This window comes from Armigeres subalbatus, chromosome 3 (genome assembly GCF_024139115.2).
Source record: "Armigeres subalbatus isolate Guangzhou_Male chromosome 3, GZ_Asu_2, whole genome shotgun sequence".
Lineage (NCBI taxonomy): Eukaryota > Metazoa > Arthropoda > Insecta > Diptera > Culicidae > Armigeres > Armigeres subalbatus.
The window spans coordinates 196,221,129-196,247,735 of record NC_085141.1 but is presented as its reverse complement, the minus strand read 5'-3'; the positions used below and the strand labels follow the sequence as shown (position 1 = coordinate 196,247,735).

Below are 26,607 nucleotides of genomic sequence, written 5' to 3'. Positions count from 1 at the left end.
AACAGAAGGTTACTTGACTTACCCTCTCTTCTAATACCCTGAACCCCCACCTGTCAGTAGCCTTCTGAGGGATAGGCAGTACTACATGCACTCCTCCAAAAACGGTACGTTTCACGGCGTCTCTCTTTGATGTTTTATTTACTTCTGAGCCCTTTGGCTCTCTTGTTTGTGCCAGTAAGCACACAAAAGCCTTGAGCCCTTAAGCACTTTATCTTTTCCTCGTGACATTCAGCACCACCTCCTTTTTGATTTATTTAGCTTTCACGTGGTCGCACTTTACTCAGATGATCCCCGACGGCTATTGTTTGATATTGAAAATTGGGCAGATCGGACTAGGGGATCAGAAGTTAAGAGTAAGAAAACCACTAGTAAGAAATGCAACTCAAATGGGTTGCATAATATTCATTAAGACATTCATTTGGGTGCTGTAATGAAAAACCAACATCAGAACAGTAGTTACATGACTGCATTTTGCTGAATTAGCTTGGGTAAGTGTTCAAATAGTGTATTCTCTGCGTCGCGTAATAAATTAAATAGTTTGATGGACATGACATCAAAAAATTCCAAAAGCAAGTTCATCTATCGCTTCACGGCTTATCGAACTATGTAATGTTGTACGGTAACATGAAATCTGATTGTTCTCAGCAACAACATAATTTATTGGCAAGAATGACCATGTGGAGTAAATACGACTGTACAATTTTGGAACAGACTTATCAAATTAAAGTCCATTTTTCGTCATTGCAAAAAGTAGCGTGTGCAACTCGTTGCAAAACTCGATTTTTTCAGCACTCGTAGTATTTATCCAACTATTATTTAACGTACAACTCGTGCTGGAAAAAATCATCTTTTTGCAACTTGTTGCACAAACTACTATTTAGTATTTTTTGCACGAGATAGACATCAACTCCGCTAGGTAGACTAATTAGGGTTTTTTTTTCAAATAACCTGAGGTTGAAATATCCATTTTACCAAGATTGTCTGAGATAGGGCCAGTGATATCACACATATTTATTTTATGCTCTTTATTGTTATTAATTTTTATCGATCGTATAATTTAATAGCATCAGTCAAATGTCATTGTATGTGTTTACAAATACTTATTCAATCATTGAGCATTTTTCGATATCTCTCTCATATTCGCTTGAATACGCAAAACAGGAAAACTCAGAACACAGAGGCGCTAGAATACTACATACTCATGTTATGTTCACCCTTAGTATTAGCACCTAATCTATAATTGCCTAACAAAGGAATGTTGCACATAAATATTTGAATACAAAAAAGCGTTGGTGAATAGGAGGGATGAGAAAAAGCATGTCTTAATATCTACTAATTTGTCGGTTACACCTGCCTCTTTCTGTTTGGTGATAATATTCTGAGCATAGTAACTACAGGTGCTTCAAATGAAAGTGAAATCAGAAACGCTAACACATACGAAGATACCACCTGTCCTAAATATAACGTAGACTGAAAAGAAAAAAAATATTAAAATAATGTAATAAACTATTTTGATCGACGGAATACTTACTAAACTATTCGGTGACATATGTATTGGAGAATCCGATTCCATTGCATATATCCTATTTACTATTGGGTGCACTAAGTACGCACAGTACGTTACCCTGGAGAATGGATACAGAAGTGGCGCAGACAGTAGATTATTTACCCATCCACCGTGACCCGTCGAGCAGGCAATGATGACCCAGGCGCATGCTAATGCCCATCCTGTGTGACTCAGTGAGCTGTACGCTGCGGCGGCCAGTTGAGTGAGAGTTGTATTGAACAATCCAAACAATAAATACAACATCATGAGTATCGCTCCAGTCCATCCCAAAATAACAGCGAACTGAAAAAAAAATTACGATATACTTAGTTAGGCAGTAAGATGCGTTCCCGCTTTTATGGGTTTCCATCGTTTTAATATGCACATTAATGATGATGATATGGAAATGCTAATATCATCTTCCAAACTTGGACGTACATGTTCATGATAGCATTAGAGGCGAAAGTATAGAATTGATAGTTCCGTTAGGATACGGCAGGCATGAAGAATGTTTTTTTATAGAAGTCGATTTGAAAGCGAGCGGAGGGCAATATTTGTGATGGCACATATCGCACGACCTTCCTTCTGCCAAGCTCCCGTATGAAGGGGGAGGGAAGAATATCAGTGTGGAAGCTGATATATCTCCACTGGCAAAAGGAAGGTGGTTTGACTTGCTCATATGCCATCGCGTGCGGAAGGATTTGCTATCGACGAGTACTGTCTCCAAATTTCTAATATGACATCAGCATTTAGTCGAATAGGATTTTTATTGCACAGTTCTGTTTTCTCATTGCGACGAGCCTCAAATGTAGTTGTATACGTGTGCATTGCGTCTGCTCTGCGAGGCAGATTATTTTCACTTCTCGTTCTACCGTTCTACTCAGTTTACCCCTCAATGCGCAATGTTGTTTTAAAACAACAAACCGATAATACGTTTTATGTTAATGATTTCATTGGTTATTTACGTTAAACATATTTTCGACGATTTCTTAATTCTCACCCTTCTTGTACTAAATTGTTGTCTGATATTCTAAAAAAGCAAAACATTTCTTTCGTGCTGCAGCTTTCCTATTTTGGACAATGGAGGAGAAACACTATTTTTTTATATGATGATGATGATGATGGTCCCGCTACATACCCCTACAAGGGTTTGAGCTAGACGAGTTATCTTTAAGATAATTAATTAATATGCATTTAATCGGATCGGATTTCCAAAAAGAAAAACGATCCGATTTCTTATTACAGATATAAATTTGAATATTATACATCACTATACAGCAAAAAATATAAATTTAAAAAACTGATCTTTCCAAAACCGCAATATTGCTAAAGCATGAGTAGTGATACATACAGCTCTATGAAAATGCAAAACTTGTGATACCTCTCGCACAGATTTCAAAAGTTTCACCAGGAATCGCGTTTCAAGTCAATTTTCGCTCAACAACTCATATGTATCTATAGTATTTATGACTCTCTACAACACAGGCACCAACACTTGTGATGTCGTTGATATCGACGTTTCAGTTCAACCGCGAAACCTACTAGATAGCTATATCGAACATTCAAAACTCGTTCAGTAGTAACCATACAAAAGTCATTCACTCCTAATCATTCAAACAGATCAAAATGTGGCACACGAAAATTAAATTTGAAATAATTTATACCTGTATTCTTACATAGTTTATAAGGGTGTTGCACTTCAATATGCTATGTTGTTCATAGCTTAATCTCCTGCGTCACGATCTATCTTTCATACCCACTTAACATTGATAGTACGCCGCAAATTGTTTTTGAAAGCGCTAGATGCGTTTTGATCTTTACAAGCATGATTGACACTAGCTATCTGCTTTATTCACTATTTTAATCTTTCTTCTATTTAGTAGGGAAATTTGTCATTTGATATTGTTCAGTATAGAAGGATAGTGCATCATGTTACGTTTTTACATGCATCCGATCCGGCATGCAAACTATTTGCTCATTTTTTATCTGACGATTACGATTTTCATGTTCAGTATGCATACTGCTTTTGATTAGAGCGGGTGCAACTGGATGGAAAAATTTACTTCATTCAAACAAATGAAATCTAGGTTTTTCTGAATCGTAGTAGAATCTAGATCAACTGTGCAGAAGATGGACACAATTGGTTGCGTTTCCGCTTCTTGCATCGCGTTTAAATTTACACATTCAGTTTTTATTTCTGCATCTCAGCAAAAATCCGTACAGCCGTTTGCCCAGCAACATAAAAATTGTTATACCGGCAAATTATTAGCTGATTTTCAGCAACTTTGACAGATATTTCAATAAAAACATGTTTGCTGGAGTTAGGCTGTACGAATCTCGGTAACAGTTTAAAAAATTGTTGAGATCCCGGTAATAAATAAAATCGGGACTGATTTGCGATTTGGGCGTAACTTATTTATAACAAACATTGTTATATGAATCCCGCCTGATACATCCCTACGAACTCATTTGTATTTGGTGCTAGTTGACGCGACGGCATACAATTTGGAAGAGTGTCGCCCTTTTTGAAGATGGAATACACGATACCTTTCATCCACTCTTGTGGCAGAACCACCTACTCCCAAAGCTTGGTAATTACCCAGGGCACTAGCCAGTGACTCACAACCGTATTTAAAAAGCCCTCCTTGTAGTTGATCAACCTCAGAGGCTTTGTTGTTTTCAGCCGGCCAATCCCCTCCTGGATTTCATAGAGATCCGGATCTTGAAAACTGATGTCCTGCACCCCGAGCAAAGGCAGATAACTGAAATGATATCAAACTGATAACATGCTAAGTTATCCTTATTATCATTTTGATATTCAGTTATCAATCATGTGATTAACTGATAACTGAATAATAACAAATTTTATTATCAATACAAATTTGCCATTTTCTTTAAATTTTCGCGTCGTTCAAATATCGTACTAAACATTCTATTCTTTCAAACAAACTAACTTGTGGGAGCAACTTCCCTATGGACATATTTTATGGTGAATGGTCATCCCAACTTGTTTAACACGAGGTAAAACTCTACCATATAAAACTGCGAATCTTTCTTTAATCAGATTTACCATACAGATTAGGATTAAGGTTTATCCAGCTTTCCATTCTCACCATAATGGCGGACGCTAAAAAGTGAGACGAGAACTGTTTCTTAACACTGAGCTGAAATGTTCGTCTAAGCAGACGATTATTGTCCCTGGGACCAACGATATAGGGGGAATGACGGCTTTGGCAGGTTTTGTTCTATTATTGTCAGGGGGGTTTTTTATGACTGATTATGCTTAAATTTGGCCTTAACATTATTTGCATATCAAAGAATATTGTGACCAAATTTCATAAAATTCGGTCGACAAAAACCCCCTGCCAATAATAGAACAAAACCTGCCAAAGCCGTCTTTTCCCCTATATAGATTCGTTTATTTTCTGGAATTTGCGCAAGAGTTCAAGTTTTCTTATTTGTTTTATACTATGCTTATTGACTTTACTTTCATTTCAGGTGTCGTTGAATAATGAAGTATATATGTATCTGAGAACCATACGATGTATCCGCAGTGTTCAAATATATGGGGAAGCGAAGAATTTAACTGTCGGATAATCAAGAAATTGCAACGATCTGGTGTGATTTGGAGAAAACAATCATGATCGCACTGACGTCGATCTAAGTGCAGCGCTGCAATATGCTCAACTATTGACAGTTTTGAACTTAGGTTTGAACGTAAAATACGAATCCGGGCAAAATCGTTATAAGCAGTCAAACCTCCACGATAGTTAAGGGTCGGTCGACTCATGGAAATATCGAGATGTAGAATGGAAGATTATTAAGAAGGTGTACTGTCATCATAGTAACCCATAAAACAATTTTTAGTGTTGAAAAATTTGCTTTTATGAGGCGATATTGAGTCATAGAACATCGACTCCTGATCCTTCACTGCATATAAATAAGAATGAGTTGAGATTTCTATTGTCTACAAATAACAACATTTTTCATGGATTAATTCTTTTTGGGATCAGCAGAGTTTAAACATGCATATGAAAACACAAACTTTCGACAGTATGCATAAATACTTAAAAATATTAGCGAAAAACTACGTCGTATCTATGATGAAATGATCAAAGAGCCCTGATTGGGAAAGCATGAAATACAGTCAATACAGTCCACCAGATTTTAGGCAACACATGATTTCTGTCTTATTTAAATTCTTAAAAAATGACAGTTTTTCTATTATTAATAGTTTTAGGCCCTCGTTTTGGTTTGTTGGCATAAGAAATATGTTATACTGTTTAAAAGTTTTCTAGAATCTGTAAAAAGTACAAATCAGATGTTCCCAAAACGGGGGAGCACTGTGTTTCAAAAACTAACAGACAAATGCCATAACAACCAAACTAGCAACCGTATCTTTGTTTGAGGAATATCATGGATACTAAAAATACCACGAATACTATTGCTGGACAATGATTAATACTATCGCAAAGTTTAGAGTTACTTGCCCCTTGAGAAAACATGTAACTCACTGCGACCTACAAGATTTTGGTTTTGTTTGAATAAATCCTAGCACTGAAATCGATTTACAGTGTCGCACTGCTAGCAACCTAATGATTGACAATAAGTGAGAAAAACTAACCTGAGGAAGATCGGGAACGATTGCCTAGTATTTATATATTTATTAAATTGGTCACAACTGAAAAAAAGTGTTCAATAAAAGGACGATGAACTGTATTTATCGTAATTGATTGTCGACTTGCTATTTTGAATTAAATTCGGTTTTCATTTTTATTATGTTAAATAGTAATTCAACCAAAATGATAACAATTCTAGTTATCAATATAATTAATAATAAAGTTTGTTATTAATAAGTTATTCTGCTTTGCACATGTCCAGCCAACTGTTATGGTCATGGCATCATGATTTGATTATAAATAGTCTTCAGTTAATACAATATTGTAGGAAGCGTAGTGCTCTTCTCTTTTGCTCCACAAGAAAGCATAATTGGGTGAGTGCCCAGAGACGTCGCCGTACAATCACGTGATTCGAGTTCGAACCCCAGTGAATGCCAACATTTTTTTCAATGCGTAACGAAGTCGGCAAAGAAGATTTAACTATTTTGGTCGATAAAACAGTGATGAGTGATAACTAAGTTAGTTATTTGAGTCAATAATATGTATAACAAAATGTGTTATCAACTTGGTATCAGTGATAACTTAATTCGTTTTCATTTAGTTATTTCAGGAGCAAAATTCTGGTATCATTTTTGTTATGTTGGCTGTTAATTCAGCCAAAATGATAACAAATTCAGTTATCAAAATGTCCGATAACCGGATAATAGAATTTGTTATCAATAAGTTATTCATTTTTGCTCGGGACGTGTACTGCTAGGTTCGTATACTGGCCTGCAGCCTGCATTGGTCAGCTTATTAGTTCTGGTTTCAAGGGAGAGTATAAAACATGATGGCAGTAAACGTCAAATAAAACGACAAGCAGGAGAAAAAATGCATTTTTAACATAAATTCGGAAAACCCGGAACATCTCCGGTGGCCAAGGGCCAATCTGAGGTTTTGCATGGGGACAGTATACTAGAAGAGTTTCCGCGCCCGAAGGTCCCGGTTCCATTGAAATCGGATAATTCTACGCAAAGTTAGGCTGATTTGAACTTTGACAAAATTTTGCCTATCTTAACCTTTTTGTCTAACCCCTGTACATATCAGGATGTGGCGTTAGTATGTAGTCTAGACTATACCCAAAAACTTTGCTGAGGAAAACATGATTCTGGATTCGTCGACTGGTTGAGGGGGAGGGGTCCAATATTTTGTGACAGTGCATAAACTCGGTATGCAAAGTGTGAAAGTGTGAAAGAGCGGGAGGTGGTTTAAAAATTCGAAAAGTATTGAACGTAACATTTGAATCTCTACCATCCACAATTATGCACCACACGAGAATGGAGACGCATGGTTGCTCACCATGGTCAACAGTCAGTGGTCACCATGGCTTTTTATAAGCTTACAATATTTTTTCCTGAGTGGCTTATCATATAAAATTGAGAGATCTATTTATTGAAAACACAAACAAGTAACTGTTAACGATAATTGTGTTACCATTTTGTTGTTCAGTCGATCGTTACAGGGAAAAACCTTTCCGCAGGCATGGAAAACAACTTCCGTAGTTCCCATTCACAAGTCCGGAAATTTAAACCAAATGCCCATCTACCGTGGTGTTTCCATCCGGTGCTGACTCAGCAAACTGTTTGAGAAGTTGATACATGAAGAATCGACCAACCTGATGTGTTACGTTACGGTACTGTAACGTGAGATGACAAGACAAATCGATGCGGTATATGTAGATTTCGCTAAACCTTTGGTACACATAAAAAAAATCCATGGTAACAATTACTATTTTGTAGACTACGTCATGTTTTTAAAACCACCACAAATTTTCAGTTAAATTAACCATGCATTCGGACAAATTCACCACTGATTCAGTGCATGTAACAACATTCCACCAGGACCACAGTTGATTTTTACTGCGCGCATGGTAAAATAAAACGGGTTTGTTGTCTGCTGAAAATCGTCGGTGCGTATTCTTAAATTGCGTGTACCGTTCTGCACAATTTAGTCATCAAGAAATTGAAACATATTGGCTTTCCGCGGTGGATAGCGGATTGGGTACTTATATAATCATAGCGCATACGTTGTTGTGAAGTCTACAAAAGCCTGCTTCTTCGACATTACGATACGTCTGGGATACCTCAAGGTAGTGTTCATAATATTACTGATCTTCAACATCTTTGTGAACGATCTCTGTGTGCTTCTTCCTTCGTCAAAACTTTCATTAGTCGATGACCTCAAAATTATTCGCATCGAAGGTACGTTCACCGGCAGATTGTGCGATTGTACAAGATTTCGAGTACGACGACACGCCACATCGTCCCTGACGCCAAATGACCGGATGTGCAGCTGACATTCTTTGATTATGATAATTCCTTGATTTCTTAATTCACTTCCATCCTTAAACATTTTAAACCTAACCTCGAGTTACCACGAGTACGTTGGCTTCTACCCCTCTGTTACTAACTTCCTAATAAAATGATATTGATTGTACATATCACAAAGAACCATGGCTCTGTAAAGTGTTATACACGTCTGAGCCTACCATATAAACGAAATAGAAAAAAAAAACAAATAGCCTTCCTCCATATTCACAACGATGTCATCTAAAGGTTGTCCAGGTCCACTAAATAAAAGAAAATGAAAAGAATGGCTCGGGAAGAAAACTACTAAGAGTGAAATCAGTAGTGATTCAATTTCATTCCAAATTTTCGACCACTATTCTAGTTTGGATCTGGAGCAAAATAGATAAAACTCGCTGGTTTCCTCAGCAGTGTTCCATTCATGTTTTTCAAATTGATCCGTAGATAAAATGACGCATTCGTGAACCAAAACATTTGAAAAATATTTGAATCTCGTGATTCATTCGTGGTTCAAATCTGCAGAAATTAGAACTGAGCGTTATACAAGTTTTATTTTTTTGACAGTTGACTAGTATAAAAAATGAATCTAGAACCGCTGCTGGGAAAATGAATGTTCCAGTTTCATATTCAAACTGACAGTCCCGAACGATTTGAGTCACTGCTGATTTTACTCTAAGAAGTACAGTTCAATCTGATATACGTTATATAGAGTGTATGGTCCGTGGTCCACCGTGCGGCGTAGTTTAATCTGGGTAAGAGACAAAAGGTCGAAAGGACAAAAGGTCGAAAGACAAAACGTCGAAAGACAAAAGGTCGAAGGGACAAAAGGTCGAAAGGACAAAACGTCGAACGGGATAAAAGGTCGAAAGGACAAAACGTCGAACGGGACAAAAGGTCGAAAGAAAAAATATATCAATAAGATCAAAAAAGGCTAAAGGGACAAAAGGTCGAAATAGACAAGAAACTGAAACGGAGAGAATCAATCTCGCATCAGAGTTGGCCTACACAGTTGTCAAAAAATCTGATCTTTTATTTTTCACAATTTTTAACAATTTAATAAAATTTATTCAGAGAGTACAACTAATAGATGAATGTTTGAGTATTTTAAATGTCACTTCGGTTTGTCAAAATGGCGCACGCCGCACATCAAATACACCGGCGTGTATTACACACAGGTGTATTTTTAATGCACGCGTCTGCGTTGCTGAGGCGTGCACTATTTTGACAGATCAAAGTAACATTTAGAAAACCTAGATATCCATCAATTATTTGCACTCATTGAATGAATTTTATTTAGATGTTAAAAATAGTGAAACATAAAACAACATTTTTTTCCAAACTGTATAGGACAACTATGTCTCGCGCAGTACAGGTTTTAATTCAACAATCGTTTTTATCTCTAACAGAACTATCTAGTTATTCATAATATTGTTTCATAGTCATTACTCCTTCTTTGAAAATTGCTCATTCTTCAACTTGGGATGGGTGTGTAATTTCTACTTGAAGTTAAATGCATTTCACAAATTCCTTCGAAATACACAAAACTTATTATCAACTTGTTCTTGATCGACCTTTTTGTTCTTTTCGACCTTTTGTCTCTTTCGACCTTTTGTCCTTTTCGACCTTTCGTCCCTTTCGACCTTTTATGCCTTTCGAACTTTTGTTTTTTCGACTTTTTGTCCTTTCGACCTTCTGTCCCTTTCGACGTTTTGTCCTTTCGACCTTTTGTCTTTTCGACCTTTTGTCTTTCGACCTTTTGGCCTTTCGACCTTTTGTCATAGATTCGTTTGATCTTGCAGGTATCACATGACCGTTGGACGGCGGCCATTTCCGGATGATGCTTCTGATCCTATTGATTAGTTGCTTCGTGTCTTTGGCCATCCAATAACCTTTGAATACAATACTCGGTCTACTTAAAATCCTTTAACAGTTTTCGAAACATTTTCACGTTCAAAATTGTCCACCGTGTACTTTTTCCACGATCTTTGTTCGCTTGAAAAAATTGTATAATGCGGCGCGCATTCGCCAGGAACTAATACTAATACCTTGATAGAATAATAAATAGTGGGAGTGGAATTATGACGAAGATCTACATATATCGAATATCCTGTGTATTCATGCAACAATAGTGGATAGGATTTACCGTACCAGTTGGAGTGGCAAAAGTGGTAGTAGCCACTAGACCACCTTTAGCGTGATCTTACTATGGCCCACGCTATGTTTAAAAGCAACTATTATGCAAAGTGAATGCACCTCGGATGTTAAGCCTTTAGATCATAATTTTTGACCTCTAGTTTAAGGATCTGCGTCGATTAAAATATTTCATCGGTGAAATTTTAACCTTTTTACTATTTAAGGTAATGTTTTTAACCTAAAAACCTCCGCTGATTTTTTTTTTAATTTTTTGAAACAAGTTACAGTCGCCTCTCTACATCTCGATATTGAAGGGACCATCGAGATAAGGAGAGAACGAGGAATGGAAGGAAAATTGAAATGGGTACTAGATTTAAAAAAGCTCGTTGCTATGAAAAACGACAACAAAACGAATGTCATCTCTTGTTGTTCATGTGTTTGATATTGTCCAAAAAATCGTCTAGTAGCCTAGAAATATGAATATATCGACATAGGGAGAGAGAATCCTGAGCAAAATATGATCAGAACACATCGAGATAGAGAGATATCGAGATAGAGAGGATATCGAGATGTAGAATGCCCAAATGTATGTAAATCGAAGGGACCTAGAAAACCATCGACATAGGGAGAGATATCGAGATATAGAACATCGAGATGTGGAGAGTCGACTGTATATAAAATCCAACCACTTTTTTTTTCCTGCTGCTTTAAGAAACATTTTCATATAAAAACATTTTCCATAAGATGAAAATACTAGAAGTTATATTAAAATTACTGCCAGTATTAAATGTTCTTACTGTTTATTATGAATAGATCTGGAGCCTTCCTTAGCCGTGCGGTAAGATGCACTGCTACACTGCAAGACCATGCTAAAAGTGGCTGGGTTCGATTCCCGGTCTTGTCTAGGAAATATTCTCGCCTTCCCTGGGCATAAAGTATCATCGTAACCTCATGATATACGAATGCGAAAATGGTAACTTGGACTAGAAACCTCGCAGTTAATAACTATGGAAGTGCTAAATGAACACTTAGTTTCGAGGCGGCATATGTCAGAGTGGATGAAGTAATAGAATAATGTATTATTAAATTTAAGAACATAATATCACTCTTTAATGTTTCAAACCAACAAAAAATTAAAACTACGAACTAGTTGAAAGTAGTATTTTTGAATGTTCTGTATTTCAAACTTGAACCCCAACGGACGTCTGCATTATGTGACCAGTGTTATATGCTACCACCGTGGATAACAGTTTACTTGCATACTGTTCGTGGTTATCTGGCATTTTGTAGTTTTGCTAGATAGTATAGAAATGTCTTTGGATGGCTTCCATTGTTTGCTCCGTATACTTTATAAGGCCTCCCTCAATTCAAGAACATGGAATTGCAAAATAAGAAATTTTTCGGTGATTGGTAGCCCGGCTGCTATCCAACTGTCACAAAAAGCTCGTATGGTGTCTGAATAGCGTGATGAGTTGCATTGACCACTGATGTCCAGACTTCAGATTTGTCTGGATGTTTTTTTTTGGCTACAGGGCCGAAAATTTGGTAGACCAATCCCACCAGCTAATGTAGCGCTGGAGGAGGGGTTTTGTCTAAAATTGTGTCATAGTCTCCTCCTGAACACAATTAAAATATAATCGATAGTCTGTCCTGCGTTAAATTCTGTTTCTATGGTAACAAATGGTGCAGGGTTGCTGGTTTTTTAACAGACACGTATGATGTATGCAGTTAGGGGCGATTCAAATATGACGACCACTACTTTTTGAGGTTTCTAGACCCCACCTCCCCCCTCTGTCGCGCTTTTTTGTATACCTAGTACATGGACTGTCACAAAATCTTAGACCCTCTCCTCCCCTAAAACCTGTGACATCATTTTTGAATGCCCCTTACACGAGAATTCGCTATTGAAAAATGAAATATATGTTCGGTGTCAACAGTATTTTTAGTATAACTTCTTCTACTTTCATCATATGAAAATTGTTTTCATATGAAATTTTTTCTTGAAGCGTCAGGAAAAAAAATATGGTGCTTAGATTTTATATAACATCCTTCAAAAAAATTTAAAAAATCAGAATAGATTTTTAGGTTAATAATATCCCCTTAGAATCTATGACAAAAGGTCGAAAGACAAAAGGTCGAAAAGACAGAAGGTCGAAAGGACAAAACGTCGAAAGGGACAGAAGGTCGAAAGGACAAAAGGTCGAAAGGACAAAAGGTCGAAAGGGACAAAAGGTCGAAAGGAACAAAAGGTCGTAAAGGACAAAAGGTCGAAAGGGACAAAAGGTCGAAAAAGACAAAAAGGTCGAAAGGGACAAAAGGTCGATCAAAGGTCGATTTTGTGTATTTCAAAGGAATTTTGAAATGTATTTAACTTCAAGCAGAAATAACACTCATCTCATTAATCAAAGTTGAAGAATGAGCAATTTTCAAAGAAGGAGTAATGACTATGAAACAATATTATGAATATCTAGATAGTTCTGTTAGAGATAAAAAAGACGCCTGCATTAAAAATTCACCTGCGTGTAATACACATCAAAATGTGCGGCGTGCACCATTTTGACAAATCGAAGAGACATTTAGAAAACTCAAACATCCATCTATTAGTTGTACTCACTGAATGAATTTTATTAAATTGTTAAAAATTGTGAAAAATAAAAGGGCAGATTTTTTGACAACTATGTTACTCTGGTGTGAGATTGATTCTCTCCGTTACAGTTTCTTGTCTATTTCGATATTTTGTCCCTTTCGTCTGTTTGATCTTATTTATATTTTTTTCGTTTGACCTTTTGTCCCGTTCGACGTTTTGTCCTTTCGACATTTTGTCCCTTTCGACGTTTTATCCCTTTCGACGTTTTGTCCTTTCGACCTTTTGTCCCTTTCGACCTTTTGTCCTTTCGACCTTTTGTCCCTTCGACCTTTTGTCTTTCAACGTTTTGTCTTTCGACTGTTTGTCCTTTTGACCTTATGTCTTTCGACCTTTTGTCCCTAACCCTCCCCTTAAATGGTAAAAAAAAAGTAAAGTTTTCACCGATGTAATATTTCAATCGACACAGATCCTTAAACTAGAGGTCAAAAACTATGACCTAACGGATTAACATCCGAGGTGCATTCACTTTGCATAATAGTTGCCTTTAAACATAGCGTGTGGCCATAGCAGCTAACACCTTATTTTTTCTAGATTCACAAAAACTTACCTTCGACATTTTTATTTTGCAGTTAGTTTTGAACAGGATCCATCCGACACACATCCCCACAAGATAAGGACCTAACCGTGTCCAGGGCTTATCGTATATCTTATCGAACAGCGCGAAAGGATCATCAGCGTTTGGCATGTGATTGTTTGAGAATGCTATGTATGCCGTAGTGGCCCAGGAAGAAATCATGAAGACGGTTAACATTCCTGCAGCGAATTTGAAATGTCGCACGGCGATTATCAGAATTATTGCTCCAATTATATAAAACTGTGTGTCATCGGCCAAGTACCAACTCCAGAGCATGCACTGAAAATAAATTTGCTGTTATGATAAATCCTTAAATCGAACAAAGTACAAACTTACCATTTGCTCTACAGGGAAGAATGTATTGACATACATAATGTTCCTCCACCAATATTTGGGGCAGTTTACGTGATCTTGGGTAGGGGGCTCAAAGACAGAATTTTGTTCTAAATATCGCATGACAACTTCGACGACTCCAAGAACGTACAGGTAAGGTGCGGTTAACCTAATTTAGACAATTAAATGATTTAATACTATTTACTACGAGTTGATCTCCCATCAGATTACATGCATAAATTGCGTGCTAGGTCGGAAAACAAAATTCAAAATTAGAGTAGCTCACCTCACAAATCGATAGCCAACTAGTCCGAAAAAGTGATACATCCCAGCGGTGAAATCATTGACGCCCTGTGTGAGTTTTTCAAGCTTCCCTTTCGCATTGGTGCGGAAGTAGATGTATGATACCAAAAATCCACTGATGAAGAAGAAAGTGTCCACGCTGTATGCGCCATTCAGGACAGCTTGGAACAATACCTCTCTTTCGACCACTTTCCGTAGTTCCATGTTGTCGGAGTACTTGAATACGACAATCATGGTATGTCCTGCGAATAATTGAGCGATGATGAGTAGAGTGTGCTATCGATACACTTTAGATAAAACCAAATCAGCATTCCGCAGAGGATGCGTACCGAAAGCCGCGAATCATGTGGTAACGTGAAAGGAAAACTACGAAAGTGCTGGAGATACAAACAGAGATCAGCAAAGTTTCGGACTGAGGAGAATTATGGACACACACCAGATCCACGTTGCCATTTAATAATAAAGTTGAGGATAATCTTTCTAGCACTGATGAATTCTAAACATCATTAAAAGATACATTTATGGATTCAATGAGATGAGCTATTTACAAAAGCCAATGATCAGGCGGTATCCAATCGCGCCACATGCACAATTTCAAAAATGCTGATTAGCGATTAAAAATCATTTATCTTTTTCAATTTTCGGCACTTGTTCTTCTTTCATCTTAGTTTTTGTTTTTGAGCGAAACACCAAATTGCGTTGGGGGCGATTCAAATATGACGTCCACTACTTTTTGAGATTTCTAGATACCCCCTGCCCCCTCTGTCACGCTTTTTTGTATATCTAGTATATGTAGTGTCACAAAATCTTAGACCCCCTCTCACCCCTAAAAGCTGTGACATCATTGTTGAATGACCCCTTGGGCTCTTCTTAACATTCGAAAATTGTTTTCAACTCGCACACGTGCAAAACAATTTTAATTATCAGATTTGTATCAGGAAATAAAATACCTATTTATTTTCAAAACTACCTTATTAGTCATTGCTATTCTGATCAACACATGTAATTAACCGAAAGAGTATATTAAATTGTACCTGTTCCGGTAGATTTTATGTGACGTTTGTGAATTTCGAGGGAGCCTCATGATGAACGAATGCAAAATGGTAACTTGTCTAAGAACCCTCACAGTAAGTAGAGTGCGAAATTATACATAAACATGTTAGGCATGAATTTTTTAGTTTATACGAGGGTTGTTCAATTCTCCGAAAACCAATTTTCTTAATTGGGAAACCCTCCATATCCTCAAAAGAACATGTCCCCGAAAGTAACGTTTCTCCGAAAATATCATTTCTGTTCAAATAATATTTCTTCAAAAATATTATTTCCCTGAAAGCGGCGTTTCTCCAAAAAATGGCTTTTCTGTAAGAATAACGCTTCCCCGAATATGACGTTTTCCCGAATATGACATTTTTCCCGAAAGTGACATTTCTCCAAAAATAACATTATCTTGAAACAAGTTTTTTCCGAAGAATATAACAAGAATTAATTTGGCTTAAGTACTCAAAAGTGAATTCTGCCTTCTTTTAATAATTGGATGTTCTTCAACATATCTTTTACACTTATTTGCTTTGTGGAATTACTGCATTCAAAAGTGAAATCTTCCTTCTTTCTATCAGTGGACGATCTTTTACCTATATGTTGGGCCTTTATTCCCATGTGGTTAAATATAAGTAGCACAATAACCACGTTGACCAACCGGTGTCACTCTTTCCCAAATATATCAGCATTTACCAACCTGTCAATTCTGTGCAAGGCCGGGTACATATAGTTAGTTGCATATAAGTAATCATAAACAATGAAGCCTTACATCCACATCCACCTATTGCTGCCGAATTTCTTCTTTTGTGTGTTTTTGTCTTTTATTATGCACGAAAAAGACTCCAACGCGATTAGGTAGATTAGTCAAGGCTTTTTCTGGATACAATCTGAATTTCAATGTAAATTTTATGTGATTCGAAATAATATTTGAAAAGCAAAAGTTGGGTTGGTCAAATAAGAGGAGGCGAATACGACATAAGTCGCGTAGGAAGGCTTTATGTTCATCTTATTTAGATCTATAAAATCAATAAAACATGACACAACTAGGTAGAAACTTGAGATCATATGATTATTGGGCATAAGCAGCATGAGATCAGTATTCGATGAGAACATCGCTCAATTTTACATCAAACCCATAACCTAAAGTGGTGGTATAAGCCGAGAGAATAGAAAAAGGCAGCGTTCACGTGGACCAAGCTGCGGGCTCCATAAAATAAAATTAAAACAAGTTTCAGTCTGTAATAAATGTAAATGGGCTTGTTTCCTGTATTTAGAAATTCAAAGTTGAAGATAACTCAAATTCAAGGGCATCCGGCTCATTACTCAAATTCAAGGCCAATCGAAAATCCGTGAGGTGTGGCTTTCGAATAAAAAAATTCTGAATGAACATTGGTAGATCTGGATGCTATTAGAAAGCCGAAGAACAAAAAACCCGTAGCATGTGTCACAAAATATAGAAAGTGTGTGAGACGCATCCGAGCATAATAGAAGAACTTAAACAAATCATTAACATGTTTTATGGTGATAATTGGGTTGCAACTATGCAGGTCACTAAATATAGAGTAAAAATAGTAACGGAAAGCTGGACTGAAAACATCATCGTTACCTAAAATAACCCATAGCATTGAAATCGCTCGTAACCCATGTATAGAAGGAATCGTATCATTTCCAACATTCTTGTCACAAATCGCCTGGAAGTTGGTTACCACAGAAAATGACAGAAGTAATTCTGCGCAAACACCTGAAAAGAATAAAATTTTAATATGAGGATTCAAAGCTTTGAAAACAACACTTCATTGTACCAAGTTTTTCATCGTCAGCCGCATTTGGTTCGATTGCTAGATTTTCATCGGAATTATTGTTATTTACTCCAGTAGGTATGCCAAACGTATTGCAGCTTGCTTTATTTGCTTTATCAGGAAGACCTTGCGTAAGGTCATACGTCGTACATCCAAGGCCAGAAGATGATTCGGAGTTGAGATCCTTTGAGTATTTCTTCATTCGTATTTTATCAGCATACCTTTTTCTGAGTATTAAATCGTATCCTGTACCTCCAATCAGTAATAGTGTGACTATTACAGTTGCTGAGCTGCAAAAAAGATCTTTAAATTTCTATTATATTGTTAAACGGAAGGCGTACGCGGAATATCAACATGATGATGTGTTATGTTTAGCACTTGCAGATAAGCTATGATAATGAATGCGTAATAACGTTTCAAAGCCTTATTTTACCTTTAAAACGAGAATAGAATAAAAAATATCACGGAATCTTGTGGCCAATTAGAACACTAAAACTCTTTGATAACGACAACATTTTCCCGTTATTGATCTACTCTCGGTTTTGCCGTAGACGGAAGCAACGTAGACGATTCACGTAATTTTATAAAATAACAGTGGTGCTAGTGCAGCGGTTCTCAACCTTTTTCTGGAGAGGTACCCCTTCGAGCTTTTACATTCATTGAGGTACCCCTTATTTTTTCGTTGTAAATGAAAAGAAGTATAACACATAAGTACTGAAAAAAGGTCCGGAAAAGTAACGGGATGTATTGTACTCCAAAAGTTGTCTGAAATTTTCGCGGTTCGCCAATTAAAATTAGGTTTATGCATACTTTAAGGACTTTTGGAAGCTTCCGAGGCTCTTAAAAAGAGGCCTTTGAGCCTCTTGAAAGTAGGCTTCGACAGCTCTTGAAAGGATGCTTTCGAATCTATTAATGGGAGGCTTTCGAATCTTTTGAAAAGAGGTTTCCGAGGCTCTTAGAAGGAGACTTCTGAGAATTTCGCAAGGACGCTTCCGAGGCTCTTGAAAGACCCAACAAACATTGGAGCCGGCTAAAAATCGTCTCCTTTAGCTAAAAAACTAGCTTCTTCTTCTTCTTCTTCTTTTTCTTCCATGGCTCTACATTCGGAACTTGGCCTGTTTTCAACTTAGTATTCTATTAGTATTTTCTCAGTTATTAATTGAAAGCTTTTCTATGCCCGCCATTGCATTAGTATGTATCTTGTGTGGCAAATACAATTGATACGCTATGCCCAGGGAGTCGAGAATGTTTCCAACCCGAAAACATCCTAGACCGGACCGAGAGAATCCTACGACTTTGCTCGCAAGGCTACTGGAGACCCCAAAACTAGCTTATTCGGCTCGAATTGTTTGTTGGGGAAGTATTGCGAGCCTCTCAAAAAAGGTTCGGAGCCACTTGAAAGGCGGCTTCCGAGCAGGGTTGAAATATGTCAATTTCAATGCAGTGAAAAACGTGGATCTCAGTATATTCTCCGGTCAATCTCATCACCACCGTCGTGAGTGCGACTGTAGAGCAGCCAAAAAAATCATTCCAGCACCAACCATTCAATGGACCAATCAATAAGCAAAAACTGCCGCTATGAAATGAGCAGATCGCGCCACCGTAGACGTGTTCTGTCAAACACACACGAATAGAAAAATGCGTATACAGTGCTGCCGTTGTTTTGATGCGGTGAGTGCAAAATGAGTTACCTTGATTGGTCCATTTACCATTCATCCTAACACAAGTCGCTCTGACAGGCTGCTCAGTTCGTGCGATACCGCATGAATGTGAGAGGCCCATTCAAACGCGTGGTGAATTTTTGTCATTTTCGGATTTCGAGCTTTCTAGTCTCTTGAAAGGAGGCTTCCGAGCGTCTTGAAAGGAAGCTTCCGCGTTTCTTGAAAGGAGGCTTCTGAGCCATTTAACAGGAGGCATCCGAGCCTTCTGGAAGGAGGCTTCAGAACATCTTGGAAGGAAGCTTACGAGCTGCTTTAAAGGATGTTTCCGAACCTCTTATAACCAGTGTTGGTAAAAACTCAAAATTCATGAACGAACCAAATTAATCGTAATATGAGTTGAATCATCCATTTGAATCATCACAGATTTTTTTTTTATCTTTTTTGTTAAAAACAGTGAATTGTCGTTTGTCGCATTGAATAATGAATACTCTTGCGTGTGTACACAATAAATTGCTCACAAATTGATTTTAAAATCTTTTTGAAACGGAATGATTTTTTGGCAAATGAGTGAAACGATGCGTATTTGCTTAAAAAAAACTCAGACGTGATGCATTCCTTTTAAGGTCACTCCTGACGGAATCCAAGTTTCAAAGTGCTCGCTTTTTCGGGGGCACACCACTCGATACGGAAGCAACGTACAACTGACATTTTTTATTTTTTCACGCATGCTGCGACGCAGCAAAGCTAAATCAACAAAAATGACAGTTGTGCACCGCTTCCGTATCGAGTGATGTGCCCCCAAAAACGCGAGCACTTTGAAACTTGGATTCCGTCAGGAGTGACCTTAATTCTAATTTTCTCGAACGGAAGGGCTCGATAATTGAGATTTGTGAATGATTTTACCAACACTTTGCTTGCAATGAAGCCATTTAGCTTCTGAAAAAGTCGTCATGCCTCTCAAATTTAAAAACCAATTATCAACACGGAAAATAGGCCTCATGAATAATGGTTATTATGGCAAGATATAATAGCTTTTGATTTACTCGACATGCATATCATGTACGATGCAAAGTTTTGGAATAAAAAATTACACAATTATTATCAGAACTCGATCAAAAAGTGTTTGTGGAAGTGGAATTGTAGTACATCCGCCATTACGCATTTTTGCCCGAGGTACCCCCTGGGGTCAGTGAAGGTACCCCAAGGAGTACATGTACCCTAGGTTGAGAACCGCTGTGCTAGTGGAATGCTAGAACGTAGAGTATTACAATGTTGTCTGTTGATTTGACATGAACCTCAGGCTTCAAATCGATGAAAAGCACGTTGGCATATCACAAGAGAATATATATCAAACTTGTAGCGCTTAGAAAAACTGTAAATCTTAGAAAACTCATAGATTTTAAACCATCTCAGTCAAGCGTGAGACACAACAAAAACTCGTAGTAAATGGGAGTCATCCGTTCAAATCATTCAATTATTTTATGAGTTATTCTAGTTCATAGCGCAAAATAATAATTCCTGCAAGTGGAAACAATAAATTGGAACTCAATAATTTAACATTTTTTTTGCAAATGGGGAGAATCGTGCGATTTTGCATGGAAAACTCAAGTGTGATGCTTTGGAGCAGTTAATTTGTTCCCACGCATCTGACTTTTCTGACATTTCTGCTGTGATATTATAGCCATTCAGTATAACTTTGTTATACGAAAAAGGTCAATCGTAAATAATAGGACCGCCCTTATGTAACCTTGGCAGTGTTTGTAGATCAACAGATTTGGTTATTTTAATTAATTCAAATGAATAATTTATAGCCTTTAAGATTATCTAATTTTTGATGCATGGAATAAAAATAACAAAATGCCTTTCAGTAAATAAATATATGCACCTTGATTAGAACAATCTAAGCTTCCGTGATAAATGTCAACTCATTATAAAAGATCGCGTTGTATTGGCTAATCTAGTAGAGCACTCTCACTAGCAATAAAAAATCCATTTGTAGGTAAATGTAGCAGCACGGTAGGGTATCCCAAAAATCAGATGTAGATATCTTCGCAGAACTCAACTCTAGGATGCATAAAAAATTAATATATCAAAGGTAGCTGTTTTGCTTTTCTCGTGCAACAAAGTTGTATCGAAATTTCCGAAAGCGTACTTTTTATAGAAGGCTGGGAGACCCATAGTGTTATATACCAATCGACTCAGCTCGACAAACTGAGAAAATTTCTGTCCGTTCGTACGTGTGTGTATTTGTGCGTGTGTGCATAAAAGATGAAACAATTGTTACCAGCTTTTCATATAGTAATCTTCAACCTATTTTCCCGCAACAAGTTGCATTCAAAAGGTGGTCTTGTTGATCGCTATTGAATTTGCGTTCAAAAGTTATAAAGAAAATAGTGAACCAAACGAAAAGGTTGGTGTCTTGGTCAAATACGAGAAGACATTACAACTTGGGTTTTTTTTTATAGCTTCCATTTTCATCTTATCAAAAACTGAGAATGAAAAACAAATTGGATCGTTTCTTATTTTAGAGATTTTTCTATATGTTAATGTACATGTTAGAATGGTTAAACAAGAAGCAGTAGTGTTTTGTAATAGGAACAGGGGAGCAAAATTTGTTACTTGGATGCTTATTTAAAGAAAATGCAACTAGTTTTTCGAACCCTTCTGAGTGTTTATAGAAATATTATGTTTATATAGGTTTGTAATCCAAACCACGTGTTGGCCTGGAATGGACGTTTTGAATAATGCTTTAGCCACTAGTAATCTGTTACATTGTCCAATAAAAGACATTGCAGATTTTATAAAATATTTCGGAAGATTGTCACAGATTTATATACCTACATGGGGATGAGCCCCATTGTATTTACAACATCGATTTTTCTTGGGACACCCTACCTAAAGACAGCGTATCGCACTGTCGTTAAAACTTTACGCAGCAATTCGCTCAGCGTTCATTTGGTAGAGCGATAGACCACGAAAATACTAACACGTGCTCTAAATATCATTACAATTAATCTCATCTGAAAATAAAAGCGTTATGAATGTTTTATGATAATTACGAGGCAATTCAAATTTGATGATCAAGAAGAAGTAATAACTACAATTACAATAGTATCTGAAACGTGAAGTCTTTCCACAAGGAAAAGTTATTCAGCGTCGGTGATCTCACGCCTAATACGTGAAAATTTTTTGCTGACTCTTCAGTTTTTTGGGTCATCTCGACAACGTCGTTCAGTTGGCAGGAACCGGGAAGACATAGACCCATCAGTACAGTCCTAGGCTGGGAATAACTTTGTGTTTAAATCCAGTACATGCAGCGACTTGATGAAGAACTTACCGGTCCTAGCGTATGTGTATTGTTTAGTAATACTTTTAGCATATAGAATCCAGGCTGGAAAGGCGGATTTTCATGCATCATTTCTGATGCTCCAAGAAAATTTCCATTAATGTAGGTCAAGTCTGTATTCTTGTTGATCTTCGTTATGTTTTTGCTGGGATTTTTTGTGGTGATCTCCCGATAGATGAAGGAACACTGCGTAATTGATCCAGTCCAGTAGTTGTTGCCCCAGAAAAATCCTGCGTTATACTTTCCTGATGAGTCGTCCACTGAAAAGATAAAAAAATCATTTATTTTATTATTTATTTTTGTTTTATTTATGATTCTCGTGCTATGTCATTTTCGTTGGAAATTTTAGGTACTTTGACAAAATCAAGTTGAAAAAAACTATTATTTAAAAACAACAACGTTTCTTCGTTTTGATTCATTATGTTGTCCACTGCTACTATAAAAAACCGACAAAATCGATTTTAGGTTTCTTTTTCCGATGAATAAGAAAACTAAATATATGCAAAGGGGTGTAAGTGATAAAAACTTATTTGTGAGAAAAGTGGGTGCAATTTTTCGTTTCATCATGAAGTTCAAAAAATTACTAATTTTCTCTAAAGTTTTACATTATTTTTTATAAACATCTTACAAATTATATCAGCAAAGCCACAGCATTTTTAGGCTTTTTCGTATACTAAGTATACGTAAAGGCTATATATTCGCTCCAAAAACAAACTTTTTATAGGAGGCCCGGAGACCCATAGTGTTATATACTAATCGACTCAGTTTTTACTACAGTTCAATTTTGACCAAAATGTTACTTACACCCCATTGCTTCTAACCCCCTCATATATAAAACTTCAGCCAAATACAAAAAATCAAAATTAAAATCCTAAAAAAAATCGTCATTTCCACTCAGCGGGATCCTCGTTGGATTGGATATTTTGCTGTCCTAATATTTCTTCGAAAGAATTTCCGGGCAGAAGCCATGAAAAGCATAGCAAAGCATGATAAAATAAAAATCCTAGTGAGACTTTTTTTTCTATATGGAGGGCTAAGCCCCTAGCCACCCGTTGGTTACGCCACTGAGTTTATTTAATTCCACAACTTGATTGTAACTTTACGATATGTATTCTCATCGTAAAATATGCTTGCCTTCAGTGCCTCGTTGTTGACCCGATAGTATTAACTCCCCTTATTAGCAGATGACAACATTTCATTGAACAACATGTTAGAGAAATGAAGATGCATACATTTCCCACTAAAAGTCGAAAATCGTCTACACCTTCTGAAAATTCTCAAAAAGTAGATTTTTTTAAAGAACAGAAATTCTTCTTTAAAAATTTTATCTGTGGGTGTGATCCGTGGATGGCTACGCCACTGCTTGGAAAGCATAAATATTTTTCTCTCGGCGTAGCGTACCTGTCGATAAACTCAAAATTAACGAAACTTTTAATAGTTTTGATAGATTTCGAAAGAAAGAATAGATTTGTTGATTCAATAAATACGCTGCCCAATAAATCTAGCTGCCAAAATTCACATTCATATATATTTGTCAAAGAACAAATATCGCATTGCATCGCGAGTTTGCATCCGAGCATCATATTCCTAATGACAAGGTCTATCTACCCACGGATGATTATTTTACACACCCCAATTGTTGCATAGAAGCTCAAGATCATGTGGCGTATACGCCATTTTTTATATCCGATGTTGAACATTTTGACGGGAAAGGTCTTACAAAATTTTGCGGGTGCATTAAAGAAGAAAGCTTTCGTATATTATGCGGCCAACACGATGATATTCTTATACTCAAAAACCCAACTTACACTCTAACTTTGACTTACTCAGAGACTGAGTAAAATTGTATTGCTATCTCTTTTTTTCTCATGGAAATTTTACTCAGTTTCCGTCAAAAGCGGGACTACTCATAGCTATGAGTTGTCCTGCTTTTGGTGGAAACTGAGTAAAATTTCCATGAGAAGAAAAGAGAGGGCAATACAATTTTACTCAGTCACTGAGTAAGTGAAAGTTAGCGTGTAATTCACCGAGTAGTGATACTGCTTTTCTCGCATTTAGCAAAGACATCAACCGCATATGGTGCTAATGTGGTTCGATGTACTATTTTCTTTATAACTTTTAAACGCAGCGGTCAATCGTAATCAAATTGAAAATGGTTTTTTGCTCACACACATACACACGGACAGACAGAGATTTACTCAGCTCGTCGAGCTGAGTCTATTGGTATATAACACTATGGGTCACCAAGACTTCTGTAAAAAGATCGTAGTCGGAGTGAAATGATAGCCTTTCGGTACAACTTTGTTGTACGAGAAAGACAAAAAGTCGTGAAAATTGCCTAGGCCGGAACGGGAATCGAATCCGGCCACCTTCAGCATGATCATTATCCCACTATTGTAGGCCTAGCTTGCCTTAGTACTGTCATCGGAGGTGACAATGGGCCACTGTTTCAACAACTTAAAACGTCTGTAGGAGTCAATAGACGTGAAAATCTTTGGAACGAATTCATCCTCATCATCTCACCCATCGTATTTTTGTCGAATATAATATGAATGCAGTTGGAAACCACAGACATATTTAGCGTTGAAGAAGATTTCTCAGTTTTATAAGCTGTGGTTTATCAAATACCAATAAGAAATAAATGATCTAAAAGTGTGCCTTTGCAAATATATATTTTATTATCAATAACAAGGATAGAAACATTAATGGGAAGGCTATATCATTACTCTATGAGTGATTGACTTAAACTGCTGACTGCATCGATAATAGGCAACATGCTTACAGTATTGTGAATTACCGATTCAAGCTATGTCACGTTCGTCTGTTTCACGGTGGCAGTGACATTGAATTTTCGAAAATCGTTGATTTCAAACGGTTTGATTTCGCAAGCAAATCAAACGGCGAAGAGAATGTCGATATGAAGCAAAGCATACAATAGCCGGTATGGTAAAATACTGGTTGTGAGACGGTACATGCTTCATTGTTTGCATATTTACTGATGAATGATTAATTAAGTTTGCTGAAGCTGTGCTAATTAAAATAGAATGCCAAAATTTTCCTTAGTTTTGACCGTAAGTACAAAATCGCGTCACAAAGAACAACAGTAATGCTGCAGGTGTTTTCTGTTATCAACCATAAACAATTAAATAAATATTATTTGAATTTTTATTTTTTTGCCGTGGAGAAAATTATTGTAGTATAAAAATATTGCATTAATTCAAGAGCGTTGTACTTTTTATCTCACCATTTTTTTTATTTAATTCACTATAGTGAATTATCTATAGTGATATATCAATAATTTCACAACACTGTATCTATATAAAACATTGTAAAGACTATTGAATGTCGAACACATTCGTTGTCCTGTCGGCTATTGCTGGTATTATGATTTGTAGGGAACTGAGCAAAGGGCGCTAGTAAAATCAACAAAGTGACATCATACTCATTGAAGGTATCTCAGACTATCCATCAAGAAAATAAAAATAAATTGCGCAAATAATACTTACCTCACCCTTGTGCCCTCAAGGCCAAACGAGTAATTCAACTTTGGAGCTCGACAGATAGTAAGCCGTTTTGCGATAATTAATATTCCTGTTATAATCACTATGAAATGCTACTCACGCTACATTCACATGCATGATAGTTAATAATACAAATTTCTTCAGACGAATGGATTGTGCATTTTCAACAATACATCTAATGCGAAAATAATTTCTTACGCACCAGAATATTTTGAAATATTTTTAATTATAAATGCGTACTTTTGTTTCAAATTTTAAAAAGGAGATCTTCATACAAGAGTTGCAACCAATTTAATATTCCCAAGATCAAAATTAAGATAGATAAGTCAGATATTTATGTAGTTCTCGACACAACATTGAAATAAAATGGGGTTATATCAAACGAAAAATCGAGAATTTCTTATGAAACCATTCGATTTTAATAGGTTTTTCTGAGACCAGGAACCGCGATAGAATGAAAACGTTATTGGCTGCTAAGTTCGATTCTTGGTGCGGTCTAGGAAATTTTCTTGATCTGTTATACACATGATGTCCAGCATTCATTTGTGCCAATTTGAAAAGTAACGAAATCTAAATGATGCAAATGAATTTTAGCTAAAAAATTTAGCAGAATTTTTCAACCTTTCAATTGCATTGATTATCATTAAATCTAAAAATTATGAAAATTATCTATTCGTATCATGGCTGGGAAATGATAACTAGTGAATAAATGTTGATATTCCTACAATCGCCGAGTCATAAT

At 36.7% G+C, this 26,607-nt stretch overlaps 1 protein-coding gene across 1 annotated transcript in view; it reads right to left on the bottom strand.

The window, feature by feature from the left end:
- Positions 1 to 1,024: 1,024 nt before the first annotated feature.
- Positions 1,025 to 26,607, bottom strand: part of LOC134224661 (O-acyltransferase like protein) — a 73,438-nt gene continuing 47,855 nt past the window's right edge. Inside the window, exons 2-10 of the mRNA XM_062704145.1 lie at positions 22,336 to 22,604; positions 22,106 to 22,278; positions 17,341 to 17,627; positions 17,145 to 17,279; positions 14,484 to 14,742; positions 14,201 to 14,366; positions 13,838 to 14,143; positions 1,532 to 1,849; positions 1,025 to 1,470 (exon numbers count right to left, since the gene is read on the bottom strand). Of these exons, the coding sequence (XP_062560129.1) occupies positions 1,345 to 1,470; positions 1,532 to 1,849; positions 13,838 to 14,143; positions 14,201 to 14,366; positions 14,484 to 14,742; positions 17,145 to 17,279; positions 17,341 to 17,627; positions 22,106 to 22,278; positions 22,336 to 22,604 (2,039 nt within the window). The 3' untranslated portion in view covers positions 1,025 to 1,344. The remainder of the gene's footprint in view (positions 1,471 to 1,531; positions 1,850 to 13,837; positions 14,144 to 14,200; positions 14,367 to 14,483; positions 14,743 to 17,144; positions 17,280 to 17,340; positions 17,628 to 22,105; positions 22,279 to 22,335; positions 22,605 to 26,607) is intronic.